The following is a 13,281-nucleotide window of genomic DNA, read 5'->3' on the forward strand; positions in this document are numbered from 1 at the left end:
ACTGGTAAAAATGCCTTTTTTGACATGTGTTGCTGCCATTACATTCTAACTTCATGATTATTTGCAAAAAAGAACAAAGGTTGTCAGTGTGAAGATAAAATATCTGGTCTTTGCAGTCTATTCAATTGAATATAAGTTGAAAAGGATTAGTTTTCATTTAGCATTTACACAAGGGGACAACTTCACTGCTTTTGGCTTTTGGACAATGGGATCTAATCTAATATGCAGTTTCAACTAATATGAATTTGTATTAATTTAAATTTCATATACATTGTTTTTTAGTAGCAATAAGTATGAGGATAAAACATAGTGTATTTATACAGTCTGTACAGTATTTTTCCAACATTTAATTTAGCTTTTATTCTTACCTGGAACAAAAAAGAAAACATAATAATTTGTTCATAAAATGATAAAATGATTGTAGCTGAGATAGGCGCCAGCGCCCCCCGCGACCCCGAAAGGGAATAAGCGGTAGGAAATGGATGGATGGATGGATGTATTTCAAGGAGTTTGTTTTAAAGGTAATAAGGATTTTTCTGTGTTTTTATTGTAGTAGATATGTTAAAAATAGAAAAAAAAGAAAATGTTTTGATTGGTTGCAGCAGAAAAGTTACTTTTAATACGATCAGTGCAGTTTCAACTAATATGCATGTTTTTCATTTCAATGTCATCTTTTAGTAGAAGTAAATATGAGGACAGAAATTATTTTATTTATATTTACAGTATTTCTCTAGCATTTTATTGAGCTTTTTTCTTAGCAGAAAAATAGAAATTATAATAATGTGTTTATAAATTATGTATTCAATGAGGTCATTATAAAGGATTCTGTTTTGTATTTCTGTGTTATGTGTCGGAAACATGCTGGAAAAAACAATATTTTTGTCATTGTTGCTGGAGAATAGTGACTTCACTAACACAATAGGACGACCTCATATGGACTTACAACTGACATTATCTTATATTTATTTAAAATTCATAGACATTACATATTTTTAGTAGTGGCAAATTCAAAGGGCAAACAATTTTGTATAAATATTTACAGTATTTTTTTCAGAATTTAATTTAAAATGTAATTTTTTTAAAGAAAATATGATATGTGTTCCCATAAATCACAACAATGTATTTGAATTTTATATATATATATATATATATATATATATATATATATATATATATATATATATATATATATATATATATATATATACATACACACACTATATATATGTATATATATATACAGTGTGTATATATATTATATATATATAAATAAATATACTGTATATATATGTATATATATTTATATCTATATCTATACATGTATACATATATATTTATTATATATAAATATATATATGTATGTATATTTATATACATGTACATATATATATATATATATATACTGTATATATATGTTTATATATATATATATATATATATATATATATATATATATATATATATATACATTAACTATAGTGTAGTAAATACACAGCAAAAAAAAATTCAGGAGAAATTTGCATCCATAGTACATCCTTAAATGCAATTATTTTACTAACTTTTTTTATTTTTACATTCTTTTCAGTTCAATAATTTGTTTAAAAATAATACACTTCTATTCAACAGGAGCATGAGTTTAAAAAAAATTTTTTTTTTTTAAATATATTAATTTTTTGTAGCAAATAAGTGGAACAATATTTTTTAACCACTCTTTGTGGGAAACATGTTTTTATTTTATTATATTTATATATCATTTCCTGTATTTACTTAACCAAAAAAAATCTATGAATAATTCGTTCAAAATCCACACAATGTATATTATTATTCGTTTATAGTTTTTGTAGTACATTATTACACGATGTATGTAAAACATCCATAAAAAAAAATATCGTCCCTCATCAAAAACACCGTACAGTTGTGGGCGGAGCTTAATATTAAATTAGGTTTCTGTCAAGACTAAATGATTATGAATTATTGACTCTTTTGCTATTCTATTATTGTTTGCACTTTCACTACACGACCACAACACCGTGCAAAAGGGCTTTGTTGTTATTATTACTCATGTACTACTCAGAAGTAGTTCTACAAGTACTACTTCAGTGATTTGTTTCTTCTCCTATGAATGGACGCAAAAAAACCCCCGATTCTTATTCCATGAAGTTGAGGTTTAATTGAGGGATGATGTCACCATTTCAAAGATATTCTAAGATAAGTTATGTCGAGGATGAGCTCACCAAAAAGACTGATATTGAGCATGCGCAGAGAACAAGTGTGGCTGGAATACAGTATGCCTCTGTTGGATGTGTAAGTTGCAGCTTCTACCACTAGATGGCGCCAAAGATGAAACATGAAGCCTCCAAGTACAAATATAATCATTTTCCACATTGAGTGCATCTGTAATTCAAATTAGTTCAATAAATGCACAATAAAAGTTTTTTTTTAAATGCAATAATAATAGTCATATTAAATAACTTAAAAACTAGTATTATTGTTTATGTGCAATGATGTTATGTAGAAGCTTGTTGTGTTGTGTTATGTTGCAACATATTGTGTGGTATTTGATCATAAAATATGATACCCAACATTATGAATATTGATGTTGCAATTAAGGTAACGTTATTGTGTTCATTAATTTTAATTGCCTGTCACAATATGCGATTTTAAAAGCTGAGAAATATAAATATTTCAGCAAAATATGTATATTTTTGAACAAATCAAAAATAAAATAAAAATATATATATGATTAAAATATATTCAGAATTGTAAATGAATGAAATGCGTTAAGATTAAAATATTTCATATAATAAATGCATATACATATACACATATATGTGCCCTGCGATGAGGTGGCGACTTGTCCAGGGTGTACGCCGCCTTCCACCCGATTGTAGCTGAGATAGCCGCCAGCGCCCCCCGCGACCCCGAACGGGAATAAGCGGCAGAAAATGGATGGATGGATAGGCGCCAGCGCCCCCCGCTACCCCATAAGGGAATAAGTGGTAGGAAATGAATGGATGGATGGATGGATACACATATATGTATGTATATGTATATATATATATATATATATATGTATATATATGTATATATACATATATATATATATATATATATAATAGTGTGTGTATGTATAAATACATGTATATATGTGTATGTGCTGTAAATGTGTATATATATATATAAATTCACATTTACACACATATATAAATATATGTGTACATATTTGTATATATGTATATTTATATATATGTGTGTGTGTACTTGTATAGTTATGTATGTATATACAGTATGTGTGTATTTACACAAACACACACACACATTTGTAAGGTTATACATGTGTGGTTGTACATGTATATAATGTGTGTGTGTGTGTGTGTGTGTGTGTGTGTGTGTGTGTGTGTGTGTGTGTGTGTGTGTGTGTGTGTGTGTGTATATATATATATATATATATATATATATATATATATAATGGCTGCTTTGGGTGTCCCACGATTCGATTCAATATCGATTATTGGGGTCACGATTTGATAATGAATCTTTTTTCGCTTCAACGCGATTCTCGATTCAAAAACGATATTTTTCCGATTCAAAAAGATTCTGTATTCATTCAATACATAGATTTCAGCAGGATCTACCCCAGTCTGCTGACATGCTAGCAGAGTAGTGGATGTTTTTAAAAAAATGTTTTATAATTGTAAAGGACAATGTTTTATCAACTGATTGCAATTATGTAGATGTGTTTTAACTATTAAAGGAACCCAAAATATGACTTATTGTATATTTGTGACAACATTGGACACAGTGTGTTGTCAAGCTTATGAGATGCCATGCAAGTGTAAGCCACTGTGACACTATTGTTCTTTTTTTATTATTTTTATAAATATCTAATGATAATGTCAATGAGGGATTTTTAATCACTGCTATGCTGAAATTATAACTAATATTGATACTGTTGTTGATAATATTCATCTTTGTTTCACTACTTTTGGTTTGTTCTGTGTGGTGTTTGTGGCTCCTCTCAATTGCTCTGTTTATTGCAGTTCTGAGTGTTGCTGGCTCAGGTTGGCTTTTGGAATTGGATTACATTGTTATGGTATTGCTGTTGATTAAAAAAATAAAATTAAATCTAAATAAAAAATGTATAAAAATAAAAAATAATTTTTAAAAAATCAATAAAAAAAAGAGAATCGATTCTGAATCGCACATCATATTCGATTTGATTCGTTTTCAAATCGATTTTTTCCCACACCCCTAATATATACATATATATATACTGTATTTATATACATACATATATATTCTTGATATAATAATGTAACTGCTTCATAAAGCCTACGTAAACTCCATAATGATCTAGTGATCAGGGATGAATAGTCTCTCCTATTGCTATTGTACTATTTTTTTCGCTGTAGTTAGAAGTTAAAGTTAAAGTACCAATGATTGTCACGCACACACGGGGTGTGGCGAAATTATTCTTTTAATTTGACCCATCACACTCGATCAAATTCATATCAACACATGACCCAGGTTAGCCCAGTGGTTAAGACTGTTGAATTACAACAAAAAATACTGGGTTCGAATCCTACTCTGATTGGTAGTATTTTGTTCCACCTCAACATAATTTCGTGCGCCAGGGGTTGTAGATAACATTTGTGTATGGAAAGAAATCAATGCTTCTCAAGACCAAGGATAGCTCAATGGTTAAGACTCCTGACTTGGAATGAGAGTTAGTGAGTTTGAATCCTACTAAAGGCAACAGTATTTTATTACACCTCATCATACTTTACTAACCCAGGAGTCGTCGATTTTATTTGTGTATAAAACAATCCTCTCTTCCCAAGACCAAGGATAGACCAGTGGTTAAGACTGCTGACTCGGAACGATAGGTGCTGGTTTCAAACCCAGCTCTGAACGATGGCTTTTTATCCTACCTCATCATTAATTACTGAGCCAGGAGTCCTGGATTACATTTGTGTATGAAAAAAAAAACATATTCCACAAGACCCAGAATAGCCTAGTGGTTAAGGCTGTTGACTCCGGTTGGAGGGTGCTGGGTTCGAATCCAGTTTGGGTTGACATGTAGTTTATAAAATTGGCTGAAGGCTACACGGTGACATATATTGTGACTGAGTCACCTCTTCCATGTAATGTTAAAAATAATTATTTAATTTTTTTTTTATCCAATTACAATTAGCCTTTTTTATTTTAATTGTACCCAGGAGAGGTCATTGGACAACGTTCTTTTTTTTATTATCTTTATATTCCTATTCCCACCCACCTCAGGAATTACACTCACTCGCACACACTCATTCATTCTCACACACACTCACACACACACCCACAGGTAACCCCTGAGGTGTCATCATTGACTTTTTGACAATTTATTTTTGATTATTATTATCTTTAGTGTTTAGTGAATTTTTGAACTATAAGTTAGTCAAACAACTAGCACATAACATTACTCTGTGTGGGGGAGAAGAAACACCCCCCAATGTATGTCGTTTTGACGCCATACAGTCACATTACTGAGTCCATGTATGGGATTTGAACTCACTACCCCTGTATTATGAGCCCACAGTGTTGACCATTGAGCTATCCTGGGTCCCATTAAGGTTTGGTTTTCGCTCATATACAAATGTAATCAGTGAACTATGATCGATGCAAAACAAAAAACAGTATCTTCTGAGTTGTGGATTTGAACCCAGTAGTACCGCACGAGAGGCAGGAGGCGAAACAAAAAACAAGGTCTTCCAAGTTATGGATTTGAACCCATTAGTACCGCGTGAGAGGTGGCAGTCTTAACCATTGAGCAATTCTGACTGCCTCATTGTTTTGGTTTTCGCTCATATACAAATGTAAGCAGTGACCTATGATCGATGTGAAACAAAAAACATTATCTTCATAGTTGTGAATTCGAACCCAGTAGTACCGCTTGAGAGGCAGCAGTCTTAACCATTGAGCCATCCTAGGTCCAATTTATACTTTGTTTTTGCTCATATACAAATGTAATACACACAGCAGGTAGGAGCCCCTGCCCCAAGTGGAGGAGTTCAAGTACCTAGGAGTCTTGTTCACGAGTGGGGGAAGAGTGGATCGTGAGATCGACAGGCGGATCGGTGCGGCGTCTTCAGTAATGCGGACGTTGTACCGATCCGTTGTGGTGAAGAAGGAGCTGAGCCGGAAGGCAAAGCTCTCAATTTAGCGGTCGATCTACGTTCCCATCCTCACCTATGGTCATGAGCTTTGGGTCATGACCGAAAGGATAAGATCACGGGTACAAGCGGCCGAAATGAGTTTCCTCCGCCGTGTGGCGGGTCTCTCCCTTAGAGATAGGGTGAGAAGTTCTGCCATCCGGGAGGAGCTCAAAGTAAAGCCGCTGCTCCTCCACATCGAGAGGAGCCAGATGAGGTGGTTCGGGCATCTGGTCAGGATGCCACCCGAACGCCTCCCTAGGGAGGTGTTTAGGGCACGTCCAACCGGTAGGAGGCCACGGGGAAGACCCAGGACACGTTGGGAAGACTATGTCTCCCGGCTGGCCTGGGAACGCCTCGGGATCCCCCGGGAAGAGCTAGACGAAGTGGCTGGAGAAAGGGAAGTCTGGGTTTCCCTGCTTAGGCTGTTGCCCCCGCGACCCGACCTCGGATAAGCGGAAGAAGATGGATGGATGGATGGAATGTAATCAGTGAACTATGGTTGATCTTCCAAGGTTATGAAATTAAACCTAGTAGTATTGTATGGAAGGCAGCAGTCTTAACCATTGAGCTATCCTGGGTCTTGTGTACATAATATTTTCACATTTATTTGTTCTACCTCTATCACTCGCAGTCCTTTAGGTGAAGGCTAATTAGCTTTTAGCGTAACGTTAGCTTAGTGTATGATGTATAAATATGTTGCCGGGTGGTGTACCTGGTGTATGATGTATAAATGTGTTGCTGGGTGGTGTACCCGGTGTTGTAGATGGGTAAGATCAACCCGGTGACAGCACAGCGCAGAGAGCAGGCGCTCCTGAGGATGATGGTGACCTTGGTGTCCTGCTACCTGCTGTGCTGGATGCCTTACGGCGTGATGGCGCTCATCACCACCTTCGGGGGCGCCAGGCTAGTCACGCCATCCACCAGCGTGGTGCCCTCCATCCTGGCCAAGTTCAGCACCGTCATCAACCCCGTCATCTACGTCTTCTTCAACAACCAGGTGAGGAGAGCGAGATTTATTGCACACATCTGCTTCCTGTTATTGCCAACTGGTCCCGTCCTTTCGCCAGCGTGTGAGGCGGTTTAGCAAACAGCAACTTTGTGCCCCTGACTTTGCACATTTCCCTTTAGAACATGAGTGCGTCACTTATTCTGCCTAGCAACAAGGAATGACGCGACTAGAATAATCAGTGCATACATATATACACATACTCACATACATATATATACATATACTCACATACATATGTATACATGTACACATATATGTATATGTATACATATATACATACATATATACATATACACACATACATATGTACACATACACACATACATATGTATACATACACACATACATATGTATACATTTACACATATACATATGTATGGCCGTATAAACAAGTTTAACACTGTTACAAATATGCACCACACTTTGTGAACCCACACTAAACAAGAATGACAAACACATTTCGGGTGAACATCCGCACTGCAACACAACATAACCACAACACAACAAATACCCAGAAACTCTTGCAGCACTAACTCTTCTGGGACGCTACAATATACACCCCAATATAAATCATGACTATATATATATATATATATATATATATATATATATATACACACACATATATATACATACATACATATATACATACATATATATACACACACACATATATATACATATATATATAACATATATATAATATATATACATACACACACACACTTATATATATATATATATATATATATATATATACACACACATATATATACATACATATATACATACATATACACATATATATACACACATACATATATACATACATGTATTTCTATACATATATATATATATATACACACACATATATATATACACACACACATATATATACATACATACATATATACATACATATATATACACATATATATACACACATACATATATACATACATGTATTTCTATACATATATATATATATATATATATATATATATATATATATATATATATATACACACACATATATATATATATACACAATACATACACACAGCAGGTAGGTAATGATATTGGGTTAATTATATGGGTTTTAAATGAATTCATAGTAATTAGTAGTAACTGATTGTAAAAGTAATTATTTATAGAATATACTATTTTATTTGTATTTATAGAATAACCATTTGAATGATTATAATTACCTACAATTCTGAACGACCTCTATTTTTATTGCTCAATTATAAAAACATTATTATTCGTTATTATAATCGACTGAGCATTGTTGAAATATTTAAATATCCTAAGTACAAATAGTCACGATAACAAAACTAGTAATAATAATAATAGATCAAATATGTAATAAATGTATGTGTTTACGTTCATTTTGAAATGAACTAGTAATAATGAAATACAAATAAACATACTATTAAAATAATTAATCATTTTACTAATTAATATATTACAGCTTTAGTGAAATGGCGAGTCATTTATACATGTTTTTTTATAACTATAAATGGGTTTTTGTAAAAATAACTGAAGAATAACAAGATTATTTATTTTGCATGATGAAATGTATTATTTGCCTTCAATGAGAGAGTTTGTAATTCAGTATATTCCTGCTAAAGAGTTAATTGACAGATGTATGTTGTTATGTACTCCTGCAGTTCTACAGATGTCTGATGGCCTTGCTGCGCTGCAGAGCCGAGCCGCTGCAGTCCGTCCAGGAAGTGCGAGCCACCCCGAGGTCACAGAGGTTATCTGCTCTTGCACGCGGTCCTCCCAGCGGCCGCCATGGCCTGGTTGTCCGCTACACGCCACATGCGAACGTTGCTCAGTGACGAGCAGACTTCTCAGCAAAGTCAAAGTGTGATTGTCGGTTTTGCACAAAGACCGCCTGGTGCTGATGGTAAGTCCGTCTGTGACGAGCGGTGTGCTCCTTTCAAGGTTTCACCTCGGCCAAAGCAGGTCATGTGACCACACGCAGCAGACTGAAGCGAGACCACCACAGCGCAGTCATCAGGATGTTCACCACCATGTGCCCTCATTAACAACAACACTCCGCTGGACTGATTCGTCGACTCTTAATTCTAGTCGGACTTCTACAGAACGGGAACTAAGTTGACTTTCACAAACGTCATACAAGTGACTTTTACATCAAGTTATATGTGACCGAGAATGTCTTTTCTTGTCCTTGTAGATACTGTACATACTGTATGTTGTGGTGCATATAAACCAGGGAGTCTCGTGGGGACCACATTGGGCTGAAAAACCTTGTTTATATATATATATATATATATATATATATATATATATATATATATATATATATATACATGCATGTATATACATACATATACACTGTACACATATATATATACACACACATATATATATATATACAACTATATCTATATATACACATATAAATACACATACATGTATACACACATACATATACATACACATATATAATTGACTGTAGGCATGGTGTTCCTTGGAATAATGGCCTCACCTTTTCTCCTTCAACTAAATTGCTGGGTATTGTGATCAAATAACCCTTTTTTTTTGTTTAATCTGACTACAGAACTTTCCTCCAGAATGTCTTTTTTTGTCCATGTGATGTCAGATGAAACAAAAAGTGAGCAATATGTTTGGAGGAGAAAAGGTGAGGGGGGTCTTTAATCCCAGGAACACCAAGCCTACCGTCAAGCATGGTGGTGGTAGTATTATGCTCTGGGTCTGTTTTGCTGCCAATGGAACTGCTGCTTTAAATGGGACAATGAAAAAGGAGGATTAGCTCCAAATTGTTCAGGACAAGCTAAAGTCATCAGGGGGGAGGTTGGGTCTTGGGCGCAGTTGGGTGTTCCAACAGGACAATGACCTCAAAAGTGGTAAAGGAATGGCTAAATCAGGCTGGAATGAATGTTTTAGAATGGCCTTCCCAAAGTCCTTAAAGGTGTGGACAATGCTGAGGAAACAAGTCCAATACATTTAGCTGAACTGCAGCAATTTTGCGGTAAAAATTTAAGGAGAAGCTTGTGGATGGCTACCAAAAGCGCCTTATTGCAGGTAAACTTGCCAAGGGACATGGAAGCAAATATGAACATTGCTGTACGTATACTTTTGATTGCTCACATTTTCAGTGGAGCCATAATAAATTCATAAAAGAAGCAAACTTCCTGAATGTTTTTTGTGAGCATCACAAAAAAATAAGAAATGATTGGAAAGTCAAGACAGCCATGACATCATGTTCTTTACAAGTGTACCTACACTTGTGAACATATATACATATATGTGTGTGCGCGCGCACATGTTATATTAACATAACGCATAAATAAGTAATTAAATAGGTTATCAGGAGTATGAGAAAGTTAAATTTCTAATTGTGTTTACTTCTGTGACAACCTTCTTGCAGTTTTGTAATAATCATAAATACCAAGCAGCTAAAATGTATCAAACATGGAGAAGTGTGGAGAGTCATTTGCATTTTTCCCATCATGCATTGTAATGAAGTTAAATGGCTGGAATTCTGAATTTTCTTAATGGTGCATGGCCACAATTTGTGTTGTGTTGTGTTGTGTTGTGTTGTGTTGTGTGTGACCATGTCTGTTGGCATTTTGTGTTGCTTCCATTTTTTTGGTGTTGTGCATTGGGTCATATAAGTAAATGCTGATAAATGGACAATGATTTAAATGACTTTTACTGTCCACAAGATGGCGACAAAGCAGCAGAATATGTTGTGACCATTAAAGTGAATTGAAATCTCCCTCCAGGTTGCTGGTAAAAGTTGTGAGGTTGAAGAGGCCCAAGGTCCAGGAGCCCTCGTTTGGACCCCTGATGTAGACTAAAGTTGTGAGATTGAAGAGGCCCTTTTTATTTTTCAGGCCACGATACGAATTATGACATTAATTTGGTAGAGAAACGGTGTGATGATAACCATAGAAGCAGAAATGGACTTTACAGAGACTTAAACAAATATTTGTAAAGGGGAAAAGTGTGATGATAACCATAGAACCAGAAATGTGTTGTACACAGAATTATACCATAATGCCCAAAATAAAAAAAAGTGTGATAACCATAGAACCATAATTATACTGCATTGTTCAAAATAAAAGTGTGATGATAACCATAGAACCACAAATGTATTGTACACAGAATTATACCATAATGCCCAAAATAAAAAAAAGTGTGATAACCATAGAACCATAATTATACTGCATTGTTCAAAATAAAAGTGTGATGATAACCATAGAACCACAAATGTATTGTACACAGAATTATACCATAATGCCCAAAATAAAAAAAGTGTGATGATAACCATAGAACCATAATTATACCGCATTGTTCAAAATAAAGTGCGTGATGATAACCATAGAACCAGAAATGGATCTTATGAATAATTATACCATTAATTCTAAAGAGAGAAAGTGTGATGATAACCATAGAACCAGAAATGTATTGTACACAGAATTATACCATAATGCCCAAAATAAAAAGTTTGATGATAACCATAGAACCTGAAATGTATCAAACACAGAAATATACCATAATGCCCAAAATAAAAAAAAGTATGATGCTAACAATAGAACCATAACTATACCACATTGTTCAAAATAAAAGTGTGATGATAACCATAGAACCAGAAATGTATTGTACACAGAATTATACCATAATGCCCAAAATAAAAAGTGTGGTGATAACCATAGAACCATAATTAAACCAAATTTTGCAAAATAAAGAGCGTGATGATAACCATTTGAACCAGAAATGGATCTTATGAATAATTATACCATTAATTCTAAAGAGAGAAAGTGTGATGATAACCATAAAACCAGAAATGTATCGTACACAGAATTATACCATAATGCCCAAAATAAAAAGTGTGGTGATAACCATAGAACCAGAAATGTATTGTACACAGAATTATACCAAAATGCCCAAAATAAAAAAAGTATGATGATAACCATAGAACCATAATTATACCGCATTGTTCAAAATAAAGTGCGTGATGATAACCATAGAACCAGAAATGGATCTTATAATTATTTATACCATTAATTCTAAAGAGAGAAAGTGTGATGATAACCATAGAACCAGAAATGTATCGTACACAGAATTATACCATAATGCCCAAAATAAAAAGTGTGGTGATAACCATAGAACCTGAAATGGATCTTATAAATAATTATACCATTAATTCGAAAGAGAACATGTGTGATGATAACAATAAAACCAGAAATGTATCATACACAGAATTATACCATAATGCCCAAAATAAAAAGTGTGATGATAACCATAGAACCAGAAATGTATCGTACACAGAATTATACCATAATGCCCAAAATAAAAAGTGTGGTGATAACCATAGAACCTGAAATGGATCTTATAAATAATTATACCATTAATTCGAAAGAGAACATGTGTGATGATAACAATAAAACCAGAAATGCATCAAACACAGAATTATACCATAATGCCCAAAATAAAAAAGTGTGATGATAACCACAGAACCTGAAATGTATGTTGTAAAAAATTATACCATTAATTCTAAAGAGAGAAAGTGTGATGATAACCATAGAACCAGAAATGTATCGTACACAGAATTATACCATAATGCCCAAAATAAAAAAGTGTGATGATAACCATAGAACCTGAAATGGATCTTATAATTATTTATACCATTAATTCTAAAGAGAGAAAGTGTGATGATAACCATAGAACCAGAAATGTATCGTACACAGAATTATACCATAATGCCCAAAATAAAAAAGTATGATGCTAACAATAGAACCATAATTATACCACATTGTTCAAAATAAAGTGTGTGATGATAAGCATAGAACCAGAAATGGATCTTATGAATAATTATACAATTAATTCTAAAGAGAGAAAGTGTGATGATAACCATAGAACCAGAAATGTATTGTACACAGAATTATACCATAATGCCCAAAATAAAAAGTGTGGTGATAACCATAGAACCTGAAATGCATCAAACACAGAATTATACCATAATGCCCAAAATAAAAAAGTGTGATGATAACCACAGAACCTGAAATAGATGTTATAAAA

General features: G+C 33.8%; 1 protein-coding gene across 1 annotated transcript in view; it reads left to right on the forward strand.

Annotated features, from left to right (window-relative positions):
* The window catches only part of tmtops3a (teleost multiple tissue opsin 3a), a 39,300-nt gene extending 29,820 nt beyond the window's left edge, over nucleotides 1-9,480 (forward strand). Inside the window, exons 3-4 of the mRNA XM_061900007.1 lie at nucleotides 6,958-7,191; nucleotides 8,874-9,480. Of these exons, the coding sequence (XP_061755991.1) occupies nucleotides 6,958-7,191; nucleotides 8,874-9,047 (408 nt within the window). The 3' untranslated portion in view covers nucleotides 9,048-9,480. The remainder of the gene's footprint in view (nucleotides 1-6,957; nucleotides 7,192-8,873) is intronic.
* The last annotated feature ends 3,801 nt before the right edge of the window (nucleotides 9,481-13,281 follow it).

The sequence above is a fragment of the Nerophis ophidion genome, linkage group LG05, assembly GCF_033978795.1.
Source record: "Nerophis ophidion isolate RoL-2023_Sa linkage group LG05, RoL_Noph_v1.0, whole genome shotgun sequence".
Classification (NCBI taxonomy): Eukaryota; Metazoa; Chordata; class Actinopteri; order Syngnathiformes; family Syngnathidae; genus Nerophis; species Nerophis ophidion.